Source organism: Sarcophilus harrisii, chromosome 4 (assembly GCF_902635505.1).
Source record: "Sarcophilus harrisii chromosome 4, mSarHar1.11, whole genome shotgun sequence".
In the NCBI taxonomy this organism is placed as follows: domain Eukaryota; kingdom Metazoa; phylum Chordata; class Mammalia; order Dasyuromorphia; family Dasyuridae; genus Sarcophilus; species Sarcophilus harrisii.
The window spans coordinates 390,392,406-390,415,057 of record NC_045429.1 but is presented as its reverse complement, the minus strand read 5'-3'; the positions used below and the strand labels follow the sequence as shown (position 1 = coordinate 390,415,057).

At 33.0% G+C, this 22,652-nt stretch overlaps 1 protein-coding gene and 1 long non-coding RNA gene across 3 annotated transcripts in view; one reads left to right on the top strand and one right to left on the bottom strand.

Moving 5' to 3' along the window:
* The window catches only part of AIDA (axin interactor, dorsalization associated), a 48,108-nt gene that overhangs the window by 4,325 nt on the left and 21,131 nt on the right, over positions 1-22,652 (bottom strand). Inside the window, exons 3-10 of one of the 2 annotated variants that reach the window (XR_004233975.1) lie at positions 16,374-16,427; positions 15,935-15,989; positions 9,323-9,386; positions 9,056-9,162; positions 4,284-4,406; positions 2,584-2,706; positions 993-1,159; positions 76-193 (exon numbers count right to left, since the gene is read on the bottom strand). Coding sequence is in view for 1 of the 2 variants with exons in the window: in XM_031967082.1 (XP_031822942.1) it covers positions 76-193; positions 2,584-2,706; positions 4,284-4,406; positions 9,056-9,162; positions 9,323-9,386; positions 15,935-15,989; positions 16,374-16,427 (644 nt within the window). In the remaining variant the exon portion in view is untranslated. Of the gene's footprint in view, positions 1-75; positions 194-992; positions 1,160-2,583; positions 2,707-4,283; positions 4,407-9,055; positions 9,163-9,322; positions 9,387-15,934; positions 15,990-16,373; positions 16,428-22,652 lie in introns of those variants that run through there. The other variant, XM_031967082.1, reaches the window with a different exon arrangement.
* On the top strand, positions 3,712-8,270 carry LOC116423378. The gene is made up of 2 exons (XR_004233976.1): positions 3,712-3,890; positions 7,720-8,270. It is a non-coding gene; the product is annotated as an uncharacterized LOC116423378 (long non-coding RNA).

The following is a 22,652-nucleotide window of genomic DNA, read 5'->3' as shown; positions in this document are numbered from 1 at the left end:
GAACAGGGGAAGGTATCCATAGATATGTAACTCATGGCTATTAAACAAATATTAATTTACATGCATATCACTTACAGCTCTATTATAATCGGCCCAGGTTTAATTTCATCCATCTCCATGAAAGCAAAACACTTGGTGCTGGTAAACCTTTTCTTAGGCTTATAGTGTTTGAATTCAAAGAAAATAGCTGCACCTAAGAGGGAAAATAACTTTACATAAGCAATAATGTAGTCAGTATATTTCTGCTGAATAAATCCATTTCTACCAGTAGGAAGCAGCACATGAAAAAATGGCAGCTGGCAAAATTATAGTAACCTGAATCAAGTATATTTTTTCTCAGTTCAAAATATTTAGAATTTGTAGTGTTTACCAAAAACTCTTCTGTAAGCTAGACTAACTCAAATTTATAAAAATCTTATGAATGGTTAAGATCATAAAACACCAAAGCATTTTTAAAAATACATATGATGATGTTGAGAATGATAGAAAACATTTATCTGGTAACCATGTTTAAAAGTCAGTAGATGGAAATGCATTAAGGTTGGCAGAGTGCTTAAGAGAGACACTAAAGGAATTCTAACTACAATCCTTTAACCACAACCACAACAAAAAATACAAATCTTTCGTGTATTTCTCTGTTGAAGTGACAAATCACATTACAGGAACAGAGGAAATACTTCATTAATAAAATGAAAAAATAAGCTTTTATATCACTAACTTTTTGGAAGAACAAAATACCTTATAAAATGAAAGCATACAGGTAGGCTAGAAAAGAAGCCATTTTCCCATAGCTATAAAGTGCGGTGCTGGGTGGCTTTATTTTTAATTCCCCAAACCACACAGGAAAGCTTTCCCATCCTCCCACCCCCCCCTACAAAATCTTTTAAAGAGAAAGAGAAAGAAACACCACATACCAGTAGCAATTAATTTCAAAGGAAGCTATATAAAAATTGGGGGAGGGAAAATCAGGGGAATTTATATTAACTGGTTACCTATTAATGCTGACTTAACCGGAACTGTGCTGTATCTCGGATTTAAAGACCGCCAACACACATCTAATATTTTCACTGATGACAAAACTCACAAGTTACTAGAAGCTTAACAATGTTCAGAAACGTGTGCACAGCCTTGGCACTTGGGTCCAATTGGAGTGCCTCACCTGTCAGGGGGAAAAGAGAAACCAATCGCTCAGGAGACAACAGGATCGGGATGGAGGAGATAGAAGCATGAGTGGCCAGGTTTCTCCCACCACAAACAATGGATTATAATACTTAGGCTGCTGGTGGACCTCCCTTTCCCAAAATAAAACCCTCCCAGATCCATAAAATAGCTACTTCCTCCCTTCCACCTCCCACAACACCAGAGAAACTGTCTCCGAGCCAATAAGAACAGATCAAAAGTATTACCTCTTCAAGAAGCGTAAGGGGATATCTGTGATCTAAAGTGAGCATGAGATTAATTTGAGAGTGATGAGAAAGATCCCAAGTGTTTTTCATTTTGGGGAAGAATAATTTTAGAAACCAGAGTTTCTTTTGAATTATTCACCTATCACCAGCAAATAATGTATTTACATGCATAGCCCTGTACTACATGTTAATGTATAAGCACAAACACAAAGGCAAAATCTGTGATGAGGCCATTCATTCGTTAAAATAGACAGATGGCATAGACTAATTAAACTTCAAATAAACAAGCACCAAGTATGTACCTTAGCACTGGCCCAAAGAAGGGTTGAAGGAGTTGCAAAAATAAAATTGGAAGACCTGGGAATGTGAGGGGACTCAAACTCTGAATACAGTTTTACTTTTAGCATCTTGTGAGTCACGTCATCAAGGACACAGAGGTGTGTTAAAACGGAAAAGTTATTTAGCACATCAAAACTTCCCTTGCCTTATATGTACAACATCTTACATTTTCATGGAAAAATCTACTTAATACAAGGAAAAACACATTAACAGTTCTCATTCACATATCTTCCAACCTGAAATTCATTCACCAAGTACTTATTCTTTCAAACAGCACTTCTTGAATGTTCACTTCATACCAAATGGAGAAAGAAAACAAATATTTTCTGGAAAGATTTTCATAGCTTTTAAAGTGATCTTAAGAGTTCAGAAATGACTGTGGGTTTGATTGAATTCCATTTTATTTATTTCTTCCAAAGAATGAAGATTTGAGAAACTATAGGTAAGCTGTGAAATCTCAGAAGACAGAGAGATTTAAAAAAAAATTTTTTTAGGGGATATTCTAACAAAAACATGGTAGAAGTCACAGGAAAATAAGTTCTCAAGAAGTTTAATTGATCAACAATTTTATTGCATTATGCTTTTTCAAAGATTTTATTTTGTCCTCTATTCCTCTTGTCAACTAATTAGGAATTAGGAGTACCCACCTTTCTATATGGTAAATTGGGGGGGGAGTGCTTTGCTATTGAGTAGCACCCCTGGTTCATTAGGATAAGAAAAACCAAAATGAAATTTGCTTCTAAGCAAGTTTTTCTTAATTACATAATGCTTAAATTTAGTCATATCTCTATTGATTAAAGTCCTCTGACACCATTTCTTACTCTTTCATGCTACAAACCTTTCGTTAATTTTTCGATGTGTTTCTGAAGTTCAATATCCACATTAAAGTGAACATATGTATCCTCCTTTCTTGAAGCCACAGGAGTGTCTTGCACAGGAGTTAAATCTATGCCGTTCAGATCTATAAAAAAGAAAATTTCTACCATGAACTATGAAATACCTAAATACAAAGAAAAAATAAACCACGTAAATGACTTAAGTTATACTTCTCATATTGCCATCCCACAAATGTCTTCATTAAATGATTAAAGTTTTACCCGAAGCAATATTTGCCCTTATTGCATGTGGCCTTAATAACCCAATCAATTTTTTTTTAATTGCAGAACAAAAGGACTTCAAGACACTGTGAATTCAAAGTGAAATTTAGGGACAAAAATGTAACTACAGATCTAATTATATTACTGTGAAACTCCAAAATGACACCCAAGTTCTTTAATTATATTGTACTTCCATTTCACTAAGAATTTCTTGAAACGAGTCTTAGGGTAGGTCATGGAATCATTATTATTAATTAAAAAAAAAAAGAATTATTAAGTGACTATTATGTGTAAGACATTTATACTCTAATAAAAATAATTTTTAAAAATATACATTCCTTAAAATATAAAGCAATCTTATAAGTAATTTTTTTTTTTAAATCTACAAAACATTTCTAATGGAACATGTATTTGATGGCACTTACCACTGTTAGCTTCAAGTTAACATATATATATATTTTTTTTATGTTTTAGTAGTTAACAGCATATCTCCTTCCATTTCCATTTAATACCATAATTTAAATTAAATCTGTCCCTGTGATTTGACCAAAATGAGGGGACAGTCAAATAGACAATTTGTACTAATTATGCAGTTCTTATTAGATAAGACATAGCAAATTAGTTTCATAGTTCTTTTTAGTAATTACTTAGTTAAATTGAAGTGGGATATAAAAGCTTAAAACAGTAACAACAAAAAGTCCAATTCTAAATCTCTGCTCAAAGTAAAAAATGAAAATAAAATTGTCTACAATCAACAACTGCATAGAAGAAAATTCCTAAAAATAATCATGTTTAATAACCATGGCAACATAGTTAAGGATAACAAATAATTTCACTTTTTCAGTGTCCCACAGGATTACATTCAGGATATGGATGTTTGTGGGTGTATCCATGTTTTTCCATCTGCACTGATGATTCATCAAAAATCTAATTCTCAACTACCTCTACAGCTCTCTCCCATGTATTGAGTTCCCTTGGAAATGAATGGAAGTGCCTATAACAGGAAGGTCTGGGAAAATGAGAGAGTAATTGATTTTGCATCAAAAAGGTCAGTAAGATACTAGAAATATATAGTGAATTAACTCATTCTCCATAATGAGGCTTATGAGGATTATGCACAAAATATACTAGAGTTATACTAAAGTAATACTAGAATTAAATATACATTTTAGGAAAACTCGAAAAACAATATTATGTGTCACGTTATAATTAACAAGCAATTGCTCTTAGCATATCCTTCTCAATTAGTGAGGGGGGGAGGGGGGTGTAAAATGGGGGGAGTGGATATGATGGAGATCTATTTCCAGTTATCCTATTTCACTACAGAGTAGACCAAAATGAGTCTGTCACAGATACATGACCAAAAATATCAATGGCTTGACCACAAGAAGCAGTAGCGTAAAATGCACCAGAGATAGAATGTAGAAACAGAGCTATTTACCCTTTACACTAACTGTAATATAGGGATCAATGCACTGCCCGGCATCTTTCAGACCAATTTTCTCAATTTTGATAGTGAGTAATGTCATTCCTGGTTCAGATGGCAACCTTGGTAATAAAGTACCTGGTAACAGAGAAACAGCAACAAACATTAACCCTATCAATAATTTTAAATAAGTACTTTAAGAACATAAAGACATTGCCCTTGCTCTTACACAATTAAATAAACTATTCTTCCTAAAATCATCAATATGGCAAAATTATTTTCAGATTAGGTAGTTCATGGAATCACAATTATTAATCAAAAAAAGAAAGCTGCCCTACATCTATAGAGTCCTAGTTCAATGCCAAAAGCTCACTTAGTACTTGAACAAATAATAATTCCAAATTTTATCATTTAAATAATGTAAACTGTACAGAAATTGCAACTACCTGTTGCCCTGAATTAAGTATAACTTAAAAAAACATGGTAATTAATAATTAAGAGGAATCTGCAATAACTAAAATTTTGGATGGAATTCAAATTATTTGGGAATCTGAGAAACTTTAATATGACCAAATACCCCAAAAATTTTTGTTGTGAAAAATAATTTCCTCAAATTTAACATAGGGTGGGAAAAGAAATGCATCCCAAATCTCATTCCTTTCCAGATTTAGTCCCACATATTTGCTCTCCCATATATCAGTAAGAATTAGTGATAAGGCCAAAGCAAATCTCAAGAGGAAGAGCCCAAGAAGGTCCAAACTGATTGAAATCTTTGGTCTAGCTGACAATTTAAAGGTCAAAAGGTGCAACACCACTCATTAACCACAAGGATATTTCCTTCATTCTAATAAGTAATGTCTAACTTTCTACTCCAACAATTGTCGTTGACGTTAGAAAACAGAGTTGTTTTCTTGACCTTAAATAAAGAGGTACCCTTGTGTTCTAGAAAGCTATGCACAAGATTTATTTGTCCCATAAGTTTCTACCTAATTAGTAAAATTGTATTTTGTATACCTTTTTTTTTAAATTATTATTACCAACAGGTAAAATAAAAACTTGATTCATTCCACTTTTTTTAATCCACTACTTATAAAGTATCAGTTTAAGAGCTTAAAAGGATCTTTCCTTTAAAGGAAATATGCATTCACAACTACATAATGGGGACCCAAGCCATACAAAACTCCTGCATACATCCCTGAAACATAAACTTAGGTATAAAGATTGTAAAAGCCGCAAATTACAGATTCAGAGATCGGAAAACTTTATTGACGGGCACAGCAGAGCTAGAATCGGAGTTTCAATATTCCAAGAACAACCCTTTCCTCAGTATACCAGGAAGTGTCCTTCTCCAGGGTTAAACCAAGTTCTGTCATTCTTTTCTGTTTTCCTTTTTGCAGCTCAGACACTAAGATGTGTATGTGACTCTTAAGTAATCTATTTCTTTGATTACTAACACTTCTTGTTAAACAGTTGAATAAACAAAATTAGCATTTGACCTTTAAGTGAAGAAGCAGCAAAAGCACTAGCTCTTTAAAGGGTATCTTCTCTAACAGTTTAAAGAAATGCATTATGACAATACAAAGAACCGCCTGGTCAGTTAAGTGAAAAAGTTCACCAGCAAAAGGCAGAAGTTTTAAAATCTATGTTGAGGATAAATGTATAATCTGTTTGTGTATAAATGAGTAACATAACAAGAACACACAATCTGACCATGATGTTCTAGAATGAGTTACTTACTCCTACAGCTGACTGTTCTACTACTTTGGCAGTCATCTGTTTTGTATTGCTATATTTATCTCTTCATGAATAATTTCTCAGCTAAATTAAATGAGATAATGTATATAGAATGACTGCAAGTCTTACAGAACTACGTAAATACCAGCTATAATAAGTTCTCTGAAACTAGATGCATTGTCATATGCCCTGTGAAAGATTTATGGCAAAATAAGGACAAGAACCACAGAAGATGATCAAAAAAGTAAAAGTAAAACCAAAACGGTGGTATAAGCTCTAGGACAGGATCTCTTTTCCCACCATCTCCAATTTTCCTGCAGCTCAAGTGTCAAGCACTACTCTGCCCTTTCAAAGGCACCAAGATTATAAGTTACTATATTCCAATTAATTTGATTTGTCTTTTCTATGTATGTTTACACTCAGAATAAGAGAAGCTCAAACTTGATAGTGAAAATTAAAAAAACCATTTTTATCTAACTGTTCTATAATACCATTTAAAAAATTTCACTAAGCATCAACCAACAAGCACAAGGCCAATATAATGTGCCAGGAAATGGGAATACAAATACAAAAAAATGGAAAAGACCCCTTTCCCTCCTAGAAGAAGCATATTTTCTAACTGGGGAAGGAGGAGGGAGAGAGAAGAGACAAGTAGATACATAAGTGTGTACAAAACAAATATAAAAAGAATAAATACAAAGTAGTTAAAACACAAGATAGTTAAGGAGGAAAAAAAACCTAACAATTAGAGAGAACAAAAAAAGTTTCATATAGTAGATGAAGCTTGAGTTGCAGCCTCTAGGAAGAGAATTCACGAAGCAGAGTTAAGGAAGAAATACATTTCAGACATGCAGCAATGGCCAATACAAAACAGTGTAGGATCACATTTGTATCTTCAGTTATATCTAAATTATAGATATATAAAATATTATAGATATATAAATTATTAAGCTGTATCTAAAGTTAAATCTAAATTTCAGACAAAGAAATGAGGAAAGAAATAAGCATTTATTAAAAGTCTACTGTGCGCCGCCCAGACACTGTGCTTTTATAATAAGCACTTTACAAATAGTATCTTTTTTGATCCTCACAACAACTTTGGGAGGTAGGTGCTATTACTACCTCCATTTGACAGTTGAGGAACCTGAGGCAGGCAGAGAGGGATTTGCCCCAAAGGCAAAAAGTTTCTGAGGCCAAATTTGAATTCAGGTATTCCACTCTCCAGGTTCAGCACTCAATTACAGTGCTACCTCATTACTCCTGAAGCCAATCTACTTACAGACAACTGTTTATTAATATCAAGCGGATCAAAACTGTTTACTAATCTCTCATGCCAAACAACTAGAAAATCAAATTTCAATTTCACAAACTTAAGGCTGTAGGCAATTACCGAAATGTGAAGTTTTCCCAATAACAAACTTTTAAAACCATTCTTGATTGCTATCTAGAATTTACATAAAGTTCACATTTCAGAATACTCATGCAGTTTAATAACCTTTAGACAAATCAGTATAGTTTGTCTACTTAATAGTGTTAAAGCATGAGAATTCAAATTAGTCATTCCAAAAGTATGTGGTTTTAATGAAGTGTTTAGTCAGACCAATTATAAGAATTATTCTGCTACTAAGTTTGCAGATACAGCATTTAGGCAAGATTTAAAAAGAGAAAAGTTCCTGTGCTTTGAAGATGCTTTAAAAGTTATTTTTATATTTTTCAGAATAAATGCAACTTTACATACAATTGTGAAAAGGACAGCCCCAACCGGCAATCCAAAGTAACAGACACATTCATTTGGTTCTACTACACTTCCCCCACCGTCTGATTACGTTTACTTCTATATACTTCTCTACTTTTCATAATAAGTTACAAAAACAATCAGAAAACTGCTATTTTCAACTATGTAATTTTGGATATTTTACTGATATCGTCTTTAGTTTTTTACAGAAGTCTTATCCCAAGATACGAAGTTCTCTTCTATAACAAAGAGGGTCAATAAAATTGACTTGTCTCGGCATATACAATATTGTAAACCTGCAGACCCTGTGCAGGGGACAGGAGAGAGGGGCTACACTTAAATACTACAATACCACTTCAAGGGGAAAAAAACCAAAAAACCCAAACCTCCTAACACCAATCTCTCATAAAAAGATGAGCCTCACAGTAAGAGAACAGGAAACAAGTTCAATTGAGCATCTTGGAACATAGATACAAATCACTTCTGTCTCATTGCTGTCATTTGCTCCAGGTTTCTGGTCTAGTAAATTAAGTCATCATTCCAAAAACTTGAAACCACATTAATTATAGCATGCAGTTTGAGGAGGAAATAGAAATTTCAAGCCAGCAAGAGAATTTACATAGTCCACTTTACTTCTTTTGCAAAAGATTGTTTGCAGTCTTATAACAACATATTAGAAGTAATGTAATAAATAAATCTTATACTGTGTTAAGAATCCTGGACTCTTAATTATATTAAAAAAGCTTCCACTGCCTTAAAAAAAATGCTATCCTTGAATATTCCCACTTTCTGAAGCTCATGACATATATGAAATGAACTGTACAAAGAGAGAAAAACAGGGTGTGGTGAGATGGTTGGGGGCCAGGAGAAAAGACAAGGAAACTCCCCAGCCTGCCAAGGAAGATAAAAGGCCTGGCGAGCTGCAGAAAAGGAAGAGAAGCATGGAGCTCCCTGACCTAGGCATGTAAAACAATTCTCTGTGCTTATTCCCTCTCTCACAAGACATAGGAGTCATCCAAGGGCCACTTTGCCTGAGCCTAGAGTTAGTTACTACTAAACTCATGTCGTTAATTTTAATTCCTAACTCTGATTACTTAAAAACATTCTAGGAAAATAATATATGGAAAGCAATTTTGTAAATCTTGAGGCACTCTAAAAATGTGAGCTATTTTCAAAATGATAGAGGAGAGCAACTACTTTAAACAAGCCATGAAAACCAGCTTGAGGAGTTTTCCTCCCTCCTAGGAAGAACAAAGGGAAAAAAACTCCACCCTTCCCAAATTCAAATAAAAATACATGTATCATTTTCAAGTCTTACCTGGAACTCTAGCAGGAAAAGAGTCTGGAGACCCTGCTCCAGCACCACCTTCCTCTTCATCATCCTCAAATTCCAAATTCTCTTCTTCACCGGGTGCTAGAATCCTTCTACATAAAAAAGGCCATAATGCGCTATGTAAACAACATGCTTCCAAGTCACTTATTTCCCAAAGATATACTACTAACTCATGTGAATACAAAAATAGCCATAAAACCAGGAACAACATTGGAGTTACAATAGTGGATTTTTGGCAGGGTTTTTTCTTACCTTAATGGGACAGGCTGAACATCAAAGGGGAATTCCTTATTATAAGTAAGAATATTCTTTAGGACTGTAAGAAGAAACATAAAAAATATTTTCTTGAAGCCAGAACCAAGAAATCTTATGTGCTTTTACAATGAATTTTCAAAACTAATATAGAAAACATTTTAAAATATTAATCAACCTTACCACAAACCCTGTGCCATTATTACACATTCTGCAAAGGAAAAGCTAAACAAGGAATAAATTTCTTGTTTGTTCCAAATACCATCAACCCTTGGATTCCGCCAGATTTCCATGGAAATTAAGCACCAAAGATTGGAGACCTTACAGAAAACTACCAACCCAATCACAGTCAAACTGAGACTAACATCAAGAATTGACCAAAGTTGAATCAAGATTAGAATGGCTTCAGCACTTCACCTTCAAAGGTCTCTTAACTATGTTTTGCCTTATTATCTACATTTTGCCTTATTATCATCTATCAATGCTTGCCTGGTTTCAGCATGAAGCACATTGGATTGGATCTGAGGAGACTTGAGTTTGGTTCTTGGCTCCCCTATAAGCCTTGAGACCCTGGTCAAATCACTTCTCTCTTCTGAACCACCATTTCCTTATCTGTAAGATGGAAGGTCAGATCACTGTATTCTAAGGTCCCTCCCCACAAATTTGTGCTACAAATTCCTTTTGACATTTTTAGTGAGATCCTATTCTGAAGAGTAAATGCTATAATCAGCAAATTCCTTTAATTTTAAGTTATAATATTTTCTTCCCATAATACTTGTGCCTACAATTGATCCACAATACTGTAACTTCAATGGAATTTTCTTTAATAATATGATTACAATATTATATATGTACAATACTACAAAGATAGCAAAAACGTTAAAATACAATTTCTTTTACCCATCTTCTGTCTAAATCTCCACAGTTTGCTATTTTCCTGAGATGGTATGGCGCTTCTTTCCCTATAAAGTATGCACTATTAGGTAAATGCTCTTTCATAAATTTTAGATGTCCTTGATTTGTTCTATCAGAATTAAATGTAAGAAGGTAGTTTTTCCATTTTTATTTTTCATAGCATGCTGAATTGCTCCAGGCTCCTATGACTTCCTAGTTGACCTTGGGCTTCTCTATTTTGTGATTTCTTCAAGTTTAGAGCTAAATTAGCTATACTATGCTAAAAGTCTGAAGAGAGAAAAATCTTTTACTGGTGCTATTGGATGAAGTTAAATATTATTTTAAAAAAATTAACTGCAGACATTTAACCGAAATCTCAGCATGGAAGTACTTCCCTAACTTCTTCAGTTTTAGGATACAAGAAATGTAAAAGTCCCAAGATTTGGATTTGGTTCATCTGAATCATGCCTATTTCCTAAGTGATCCAGATCTATATTATGTAGATTTCTGTCTTCAATGAATGCTATCATAATATCCAGTTCTACATAATAAAATGTTTCCACTCTTTTGCTGAAAGCTTGTTAAATAACAATGTTTACAATAAATTATGTTGAAAAATATTGTGTGTGTGTGTGTGTGTGTGTATGTATGTATTTTATCATGTTTAGCATATATTGAATTACATGCCATCGGGGGGGGGGGGGAGAAGGGAAAAGGGGGGAATTGGAACATAAGGTTTTTCAAAAGTCAGTGTTGAAAAAATTATCCTTGTATATGCTTTGAAAATAAAAAATTTCAATTAAAAAAAAGAAATAATGTAACATATTCACAAAATCCATTCCTCTAGTAATCTATTTTTAAGACTATTTTTTGATAAAACATTTCTATAAGGTATCTGTAAGAATATTGTACAGTATCAAATATCTTAATAAAATTGGAAGTATGTTTTAATATATTAGTTTCATCATTTTTTTTTCAAAGCCCCTAACTGACGTTTGCATTGTTGAAAGCTACTGAATGAAAGGGCTCTGCTAGCTCAAGATTGAGACAAGAAGAAATTCTGTGTTGTCTACAGAAATTTTAGATTTTATCTTTTACCCACCCCCTTTAGCCAAAGAATGAAACAAAGAACATTTTAGCCCAAATAAAATTTATAAAATATTACAATATTTTAGAAAACCACACCAATTAATAAGACACTCTTAAATTCAAATAGTTATTACATCAGAGCATTAAGCAGTATTTAGGAGGCAAAGTGATGTATTTCAAAAAGCATTGGTTCTAGAGTCAGAGTACCTGGTTTCAAATTCTTCTCTGACAGTTACTACTTTTGTTCTCTTGGACAAGTCACTTATCTTTCTGGGCCTCAGTGGGGTAGACCAGGTGGCCTTTGAGGTCCCCTCAAGATTTAGACTTATGATTCCTTCTGCTTTCTCAAGTATCCTTTGGAATAGCCAAAGTATCTCATTTTTCAAAATGGCTTCTAATCAAGGTTAACTATTTACAAAATACACTAGATTTACTTTTACAAAAGTAAAATTTCAAGAAACCTCATTTAGCTCTTCAGCATATACTTTAAATAATATGTTTCCATTTTAACAGCAGGAATTTTGACACCCCTTCAAGTTGATTAAAAAGGGAGTCTGTTTAGAGAGTGAATTTCTTCTTATCTTGATGGGCTGAGAAAGTGACAGTAGTTATCAATGTTGTTTTAGGCACTGGGAGAACCACAGAGTAATCAGAACATAGATAGCATTAGAAGGATCAAGAAATGTATAGTATGATATGGTGACTAGCTGAGCCTTTTAATCTGACAGATTTTAGACTTCAGAAAAGCAGGCAGAGAAAGCATCTAAATTTATTCTACTAATAAAAAATTAAGCACTCACAGCATGCTATCACAGAACATATACCCTGATCTCTTGAAGCTTACATCCTAAAAAAAGACAAGACAAATACACAAATATAAATAACAAAGCTTTTTTTTTTTTTTTTTTTTTTTTTTGGGGAAAGGACTTTATGATTGGTTTGTTTAGTTTTATGACAAGACAAGATGGGACCCCCATTTTCTGGATGGCTATATCTCCTAAAAATTGATTTTTTATAAGAAAACAGTAAATAATAGGTAGGAGTTGGACTAGACTCCTGAAGATTTTTTTTTTTTTTAAACAAGAAAATAGTAAATAGATAGGTATTGGACTAAATAACCTCTGAGGTCTCTTCCAACACTTAAAATGTTGAAGTTACAATTAAGTGAGTAAATTAGACAAGAAGTCTTTTATGAATAATATAAAAAATATATTATTAGTATTTCATATTTCAGATATTTGAAGTACTGAAGAAAAAGACTTGAAGACAAGATATCTTTTAAAAGGATCTATGTCCAAAAAAAATCTGAAGTTAATCTTTCATTTACTTTACGTTTCTCTAAATTCTTAGGCTATCCAGATGCCTAATTGGTTGACTACTATGTTGTTTGTTCTAAATTAATTACTGTAATCTAGTTATGCACCAAAAAGCAGAAAATGCAAGACTGATAAAATAATTAAAATCTCTTAACTATTAGCTAACTTTAACAAATTCCAAACTACATTCTATTATGTGCAAAAACACCACAGGATGCCATGTTATATTCTTTTTTACAAGTCAATTAAGAAGCAGGTAAATGCAGAAATCAAATTCAAAATCATAGAAAATTCAAAGTATGATAATCTGAAGGCCATTAAGTTATTTAAGCTGTAAAATATGGTTCCCTCCTTCCACACACACAAAAAAGATTACAAGACTCAATCTTATTAATGTAATAACAATAGAGTATGCTAAGATATTAGGGAAAAGATCTGTGCATTTAATTTGATATAAAGGGAAAAATTTTGTCCAAAGATTGATCTCAAGTGATCATAATGGAAAATTTTGGGGGGGAACTTAGAAGGAAAAACAAAAGATCTCAGAAAGAGACAAAATATAAGCATATTCTTCTAACAAAATGTGAAAAACATTTTTTTCAAAAGAAGAAATATGATTATAACTGATTATAAGTCCTGAGGAATGCTGATATAGTTTGTGAATAGAAAACCCATGCTTTCATATGGTGGAAAAGTTGACTATAATTTAGATCATTAACAAAGAGAATTAAAATAATTCATTAAAAATTAATGATTCCTCTACAAATGAATGTTAAAACTTTTTTTTTTTTTTTTGCTGAGGCAGCTGGAGTTAAGTGACTTGCCCAGGGTCACAGAGCTGGGAAGTGTTATGTGTCTGAGGTCAAATTTGAACTCAGGTCCTCCTGACTTCAGGGCTGGTGCTCTATCCACTACACCACTTAGCTGCCCCAGTGTTAAGACTTAAAAAAAGGTACACAAATGGCAACTAGTCAATGAATAACAAAAAAACTATAATTAATTGTTATGGGTATTCCAAATTTCCTGTCCTAAAAACAATAATGTGATACATTGGTATCATGGACTGGGGTTAACTTGGAGTCAGGAAAAATTGAATTCAAATCCTGCCTCAGATGCCTATTTTCTACAAGACCCTTCTCTCAGCTTCAATTTCCTCATCTGCAAAATGGGAATAAATGTTTTTTTTTAGCTGTGAAGATAGCAGAGTATCACATAAAAGTACTTTGCAAACCTTAAAATGGAAGGTATATGACAGAAATTATTATTCACACAGAATCAGATATGGCTTAATCTGAAATAAATAGAAATAAAATTTCAGTATTTGTGGGATTAACAAAAATATTTTTAGTGGGAACTATATAAGACTACACTTTTCCCAAAAGTAATTAATATTTTATTTCCCCAACTTTCATTGTAGTCTGATTGATTTTGAAATAATTTTTAAGCTGTTAATATGGAAATTAAAAATCAAAAGAACTAGCTTTATGTGAAAGAAGTTCTTAACCTCAAGAGATCTAGGATTATATTCTCTACTATAAAATATTAAAACCATGATGATTCATTATATACAACTAAAATATGATTTTATTTTTATATTTTTTGCCATCCTCAGAAAAATATTGAGAAGTAAAATAGAAACCATTAAAAAAAGAAAACTTTAGGAAAAATACCAAAATCATAGCAAATCTGCTACATATCTTCATTAGTTTGGCAGCCACGTTTAATAACAGCCAACAGATTCTTCCCTAAACTGCTAAATGGAAGCTCTCTTCTTTTTACTTGATAACTATATTTAACTTATAAAATTCAATCCTTTTGTCCATGGCAGTTATACCATGAATCTTGAAACCAGTCTGCCAAAGCCCCAGTAGCCTCCTCTTAACTTCATAGTGAGGTGGGCAACACCAAAATCACCATGGCATGGGCCAGGTTCTAATAAGGAACCTGCAAAGTCACTTAATCCTTTTAAGTCTCACTTTTAGTCCCAAAATCAAGAATTTTAAATTCCCTCTCCAGTCAAGGATAGAGTCAGCATAAGAGACAGGGGAAGGGGCTTGTTTCAGAGTCACAGAGTCTATGTTCAAATATCATCAAATGACCCTGGGCAAGTCACATGCTTACCTGGGACCCAATTTCCTTATAATAGTATAATTGGTCTGTGGGACCGAGAAAATCCCTTCTAGCTCTAATCAATGATTTCTTGCAATCCTAAAATTAGGATTTTATAGCCATTTATAATTTGACTTAACAGACAGATAAAGGCAAGGAACTGTGATTATCATTTTTAACATTACCAAAATAATTAACATTTGCCTTAATGAAAGGACAAAAAAGTTTTTGCTTATTTTACTCTCATATTTAATTCTTGTGGTCATCCTTATTTTGGCAAAAATGTATCCTAATAAAATGCTTGTTTCAACCAAAGAGATTATTTGGCAACAACCTTAATGCTAACAATTACTGAAGCAAATGTTTTCTTCCAGGGGAGAACAATTTTCAGAAAATAATGTAGACATTTACATTTCCTAAAAATTATCACCAAACCATAACAACATAAAGAACCACACTGATCAGACTTTAGATTGCTAATGATGAAGTATCTTCCTTTCTTTGGACAGTAGAGAGGTAGCAGAGTACAAATATATGAGTTATATTTTCAATATAGCCAATGTCGTCTTTTTTTTTTTTTTTTTTTTGACTACTTTTTTGTTGCTAAGGAAAGGCTCTGGAAGGAGAATTAGTGGTAAGTGACTGATTTTTTTTTTTTAAAGAATTTCACTAAAATATTTTAATTATCACCAATATACATTTCCACATATAATGACAATTTTTAGATTACAAGTATTTTCTAATCCTATCAGGAGGATTTAAATTTACATAGATATATCAAAATAAAATAGCATACCTACAATTACTCTTATCTTATTTCTAGTTCTCATCAAGGAGGTCTTTGATGAATACATACTTTTTTCATAAAACTTTTAAAATACAGATGTGAGACTAGGGACATAGATCAGTAGTTGATAATTTCTTGGACACTTATTTTAATGGAGAAAGGAGAGAGAATTAATATTTTCTTTCATGTTTAGTATCTTTTCTTTCCAAAATGTATGAATCAAGATAGAAAAGTGGCATGAAGATGAAATTCAAAGAGATAATTACTATAAATATTATATCATATTAATTACGAGTATGTAAGATGAAGCATATTTGTAATTTTACAGAACATAAAAATTACCCATACCATTTTGTTAACCTTATTATCTGAAATAATGTTTAAAATAACTGTAATAAATAAATAAAATAAACTTACTTGGTTCTAGCTTTTTCAGGTCCTCCAGTTTAAATTCATCTTGAGACTGTGTGGACTAAATAAAAAATATGTATATTATACATTTATTACATACCTAATTTTTAATCTTTGTTCTCCAGTCAGTGAGAAAAGCATTCCATGTTTTTAATAGGCACTTCTCACATATAAGCTAAAAGCAATTTCTTATTAACAAGAGACAAATTGAGTTACTGTCACCTGTTTTCCTGGAAGCACCTAAAGATAAGGGAAGTAAGAAAGGAAAAAGAAAAGTCTTCTATATTGTGTTAGAAACACTAAATATTCTTACTAGCTTAATGGAAAAATGAATTGTTACAACTGTTACAATTGTTCTCTGAAAAACTATGGTCTTTCAATATGTATAGAAAACACTTAACAGAATGACAGCTAATGCTTTTATTAGAAGCAGGAATTTCTTTACCTGTAAAGCTGCACTTCGTAATTCCAAGCAAGTTGCAATTTTTCCAATGGTCTTCTGGAAGAAAAGACAGACACATAAGCATAATAATATTGGTATACTCCTAAAATATGCTGATCTAGTCAAAAGTTATTAAAACATTATATTAAATCCTGCTACAACCACTAGGCATTGCCACATTTGTAGCATTTTTCCTGTAGAACTAATTACTTCTGTAATGTCATTTAAACTACCCTATTTTCTCAAAATCTACTAATTATTTTTAGGTAGGATATACTTGTACTACAGGACAACTATTGAATGTTCAATATGTAAAATTTAATCTGCATTTACAAGATCAGTGAAATTCCTTTAAAATCATGAGATAAATTTCTAATCTCTCAAAAAGTTGCACTCAAATTAACCAGTTACTATTAAGAAATACCTCCTCAGTCATGTTCTCTAATTTTTCATTGTTATTCATGCCACAAATAAACCATGAAGACTGAAAATATATATATATAGCATATACAGATAAAATCCGCAACTTTGATCTAGTGTTGCAGAACAATGAGAATAGTAAAATGTGATTAATTAGCATTCTTTTAAAGCATTCTTTTTACACAGTCAAGCCAAAGTTTTAGTTTTTATCTTCTCAGTTTGATAGGGTTTTTATTTTTGTTTTTACACAGCTGGAACCATATTGACAAGGTCATGGATGTAATGAAATATCTATAAGCAGCATCGATAACCAAAGTTCTCCCTAAAGCCATTGTAACTCCTGCCACCAAAGATACTGAGATATACACAAAGATGAAGACTTGAAATATAAGAGATTTTTTTCCCCTTTCCTTCAGGGAAATGAAGGGAAATCTTCATTCTAGGTCCTCCCCTTTATTTCAAGTCCCTCCCTTCACCCACACCATATCCAAGAGCTGAGATTTTCAATATTAAATCCAGACAATAGTACTCTTATGACTAATATCAACCAATTTATTTTTCACAGTCCTCAACCACACATATCTGAGTAGTGCTTTATTCTACTAAATATATATGTATCTGGAGATAATCAGAATTTTCTCTCTCCTTCATCTCCTAAATTGGCCATATTTTGCACCCTTCTTTGCATTCATACACTCATCAACTCTACTTGAGTCTATGCTACTCTATAAAGTAGACTATCATTCTACTAAATCAAAAGATTTGTTTAATGGTCAGTCCAGTTGTGTGATGGTAAAGAATTAAGTCACTTATGGGTATTTCTTGTAAAATAACTTCCTTATTTCCAATTTTCATCAAGGTTTTTGAGGAGTATGGTTATTCCTTCCACGTCTTGGGGGTTTAGAAACCCCCATGATCTGGAAAACCCATACAAAAATTTTTGTTCCTCCCTTCATACCAGAGAAGAATTCTGAATTATTATGGTATTCAAAGATAAAATATATTGATGATATACAATATCACACATATATTTTATGCATTTTAGTTTCTAAACCTTTTCTGTGCCACCTGTTGTGACATCTACAAAGCTCCACTGAAATTCCCTTTTCTCATGCTGACCTGCAATAAATCTAACCTGATGGGTAAAGTCACACAGTGGAAAGGATTAACTTATATATTATTCTTATAAAATTTTTATATAGATGGGAGAATAGAAGGTCGGTAGTTGTTGATAATTTCTTGGACATGTTTTGGAGTCGTAGAAGGAATTAATATATTTTTCATGTCTTTGGTATCATCCCCTCTTTCAAATACTTTGTGAATCAAATTTTCAAATTTGTCAAAATTATTACTTCTAGTTGAATCTCCCCTGTATACAACTGATCTTGTCCACTTGCTTTTCCCAACTTGGTTCTCTTTAGTATCACTTTTTATCTTCTCCATGAGATAATTGGAACTGTGGTTCTCTGTGGTGTAGTTCCACTTTCCTTGTTTCTTTTCCTTAGGGCAGGTGCTCATTTGCTCAGGGTCAGACTGAGCTAGTAAATGTCAAGTGTCTGAGCATTTGAACTCGTCTTCTTGACTTGAAGGCCAGTGTTCTATCCACTGAGCCACCTAGCTGCCCCTCCACTTTCCATGATTATATAAATAATTTATTATGAATCTTTACAGATCTTTCTTCTTCTCTTATGTTGTTCTTCCAATTTCATCCTTAAACACCATTTGGATAATTGTCATTAGCTGAGTTTCTTGCCAGATTTTATGCTTGTTTTATCTTTCACTTGTTTTCTCCTGTTTTATGATAATATTGCTCATAAGTGTCTACCATCCTTCTCAAATTTTTACAAATTTATTTTCTAAACTGGTACTGTCTTAGCTGCCACATCTCTCCTAACCTGTATTTGCTAAGACTTTTTCAAGCTTTTTCATCTCATTACAAAAATTAGTATGGTTAAATTTTTTCTTCAGGTAAAAAAATTAAGGCAATATAGAGCAGGGTGCGAGAGATATTTTGGTGTAGGGGAATATTTTCCTCCTTGTTCCTGAGATCAAACCACACCTAAGGCTATGCCTTTCCCCCCAAACTCTCAACCTAGTAGAGAGGGATGAACTGCTTTTAGGAAATGGCAAAGCTCCTTTATGACACTCGAATTCGTCATCAAACTTTTAAAGTTGTGACTAGTCACAGCATTCTCTAGTTTTTAAATCTTTTACAACTGTTACTCTTTTTAATGTCATATAAATCGTTCTGTTCTGCTCACTTCTTTTTACATCAGTACATAAAAGTCTTCCCATATTTCTCTAACCCTGTTCCTTTTATTATTTGTTACAATACAACAATAATATATTAAATAAATATAAAACAATGTGTTCAATTTCATAAGTAGGCATCATTTCGTTTCTGGTTCTTTGCTACTGTGAAAATTGCTGCTTTTATACACGAGTTCTCTCCCTCTAAATGTGAACATTTGGGGAACATATCTAAGAATAATATTGTTGTATCAAACGAAAAATATTAATACTAGCTATACTTTTTAAAAGTTCAAATCTGCCAGAAATAATTGTATTTAATTTTACATTAATCTAACATCCCAGCATTTCTATCTTGGGAGAGATGTCAAATTGGCATGATTCCCTTCCCCATCCCCTCCAACATGATTTTTCTAGCCTGAGATATCCCTTATAAAAATCCTGAAGGAAAAAAAAATTATAATATATAAAAATACTATTTGGGTTAACATTCCAGAATTGTTGAGTAACCAAGTTACCATTTCATTCTTTCCTGGACCTCTCCTACCTCACCCTGGAGTAAACAAACAAAATAAAAAAAAAACCTCTTTTCTGATAGTTACCAAAATCTTTTCTCAATAGCTAGCACTTATAAGGTTGGTAAAGCACTTTACAAATCTTTTGTCTGATTCACACAACAACCTAGTGAGAGAGATAACACCTGAATTTTACAGAAAAAAAGTTAAGTGACTTGTTCAGGGCCATATAACTAGTATTGCCTGAATAGAGATTTGAACTCAGGCCTTTTGACTCTTGGATCTCAGCTACTTAGCTAGACAAGGATGGGTTATGGCATTACTTCTTGTGGAGGAGCGGGCACGGCCCTATTTATTTCCAGGAGTGGAGAAGACAATGATATAAACATGTCACTTTTATTTAGTTACAACACTCTTTAAGTCAATTCCCTAAAAGAAACTTTTTGTCCTAAACTTATTACCAATTTTTCCAATGAACTTTTGCAAAGATTTTGGAAAATGACTTTTTAGAGCAGATACATGACTAGAGAAACTAAAAAGGAGATTTTAAAACATGCTTCCATAACTGGGTTAAAGATTATGCAGTTTAGTGACTTTTTAAAGGGTTGAAACAATTTAGTTTCATCAAGAATACAAATTTGCTTATATTCTACAATCCCTATAACAACTGTAATTTTCCTTTTGTCATCTCTGCCAATTTGATGGGTGTGAGTTAGAACTAGAATTGTTTTAATTTGCATCTCTTATTGTGATTTGGAGCATCTTTTCTCCTATATGAAAGAAAGTCTTCTTTTTAGGACCTGTCTGCTCATATTTATTGACCATTTATCTATTGAGATATATCTTGTTCTTATATATTTGTACAATTCCCTATAAATTTGGAATATAAATACTTTGCCATGATTTTTTTGCCTATTTTATTTTTTAAATATATTTATTTAATATTTTTATTTTTCCCCAGTCACATTTAAAACTTTTTTTAAACATTTGTTTTTAAAAAACTTTTTAATTCCTACATGCTCAACCTATATCGGATTGCTTGCTGTCTGGGGGAGAAGAAAAATCTGGAAAAAGCTATTATAAAAAGAAAACCTTTGAATTCCAGATTTGCCTCTCTCATCCCCATCCCCACCTCCATTAACAAAGCACATGTGAAGTTATGCAAAACACCTCCATAAAAGTTGTGCTATAAGAGAAAACATAAATCTCTACTCCCACCCCCCAAAAAACCTTCAAGAAAAGTGAAATTTAAAATGAGAGTTTGCTTCAATCTGTATTCAGACATAATCAATTCTTTTTCTGCATATGAATAGGATTTTTCATTATAAGTCATTCAGAGCAGTTATGGATCACTGTATTGCAGAGATGGGGACATGGAGAAGAATCAGGGAAATAGCAAGAAAATACAGAGAGCATGTTGAAGTCAAGTCAACTCACATTTATTAAGCACTTAATAGGTGCATAGTGGGTAGAGTAATGATGCTTGAGTCAATTAGACATATTCCTGAGTTCAAATCCAACCTCAGAACACTTACTGTGTGTGACCTCATCAAGTCACCCTGCTTGTCTCAGTTTTCTCATCTTATAAAATGATCTGGAGAAGAAAATAGCAAACTACTCCAGGATCTTTGTCAAGAAAACTCCCAAATGGAGTCACAAAGAGTTGGACATAACTGAACAACAACAATTTACTATGCACTGGGGCATACATAAACAAGATATATACAAAATCCATTAGAACTAAATTCAGAGGGAAGATGCTAAAAAGCCCAGGAAAGCTTTTGAGGAAAGTGGGATTTAGTTTAGACTTGAAGAAAGGGGATGAGATAAGGAAGTTATAGGTATGAAGGAAATCAAGAAGGTCAACAACAATGATAATGAGGAGCCCCCATCTCATACCCTTCATCCTCCCCACCCCACCCCCAAAAAAGTAAAGAGTGAAGATTAAGTGATAAGAACATTGTTGGTGATTGTTGAGATAGCAATATAGCTTAGTGATGGAAACAGTCACTCAAGTATACAAGTTAGACCAGGCAATGCATTTGTCAACCTCCTCATCAATCTGTACATCCCTGGAAAGATTACTGCTAAGATAAGTAGATTTACTCATAGCATTCAAAACTTCTCTCAAATGTGAAAGAGAAGCAGAATTAGGTGGCCTTCCTATCTGAAAATCTTAACAGAATTCTGTTGCTAATCTGGATGTTGTATGCTTATGAAACCCAGTGCCATGTCAGAAAACCGATTTGCTTCCATTTGAATTGTCTTAACACGATTCTGGAGATCACCCTACAAGATAAGGTACTAGACACTGAGGTCCTTTCTTGAGCTGAACTGCCCACCATTGAAACTCCTCCACAGAGAATTCTAGTCTGACAAGCTGGCCAGTTTATTCAAATGCCAATTGTACATTCACATAAAAGACTATTTTAAGGAAAATTCACACAAGACATGCAATCACACAGAGGTCAGAAAACGTGATACAAGATCTCTCTGAAGAACTTTTGAATCAACTTTGAGACATGGGAGATACTGGCACAGGGAGAACATGGCTCAGCATGATGTTGCCTGCCTCAGAAGTGCTATGCTCTGTGAGCAAAGCAAAATTTCAGTAGCTCAAAAGACAAAAGTTGCACAAGACTATCAGGCACAGAATGAATGGGAACATCCTAGGTTCTTTTCATGCTATCCCAAACTCACCAGGTATGATAGTAAAGAAGGAAAATAGGATAACAACAATTCATATTTTGAGGTTTGCAAGGTATTATACAGATATTCTCATTTTATCATAATAATACTGAGAGACAGGTGCTGGATCAAATAGCTGAGGCTAAAAGAGGTTACATGAACTGTCCAGGGACAAATAGAGAATAAATTATCAGAGGCGGGATCACAACTTAGAGAGTCAATAATTTCAATCTTTATCCAAATGATAGGCATTAATCAGGACTATGAGCATCTTCTTGGTACTTTTGGCACATTTTAAAATCAAAGGGTTATCTTGCCATTAAGAAATTCTTCTATTCACTAAACCAATCAAAATACTGTGAAAGATCTGGAATAAGAATATAAAATTTTAAATTATTTTTTTACATGG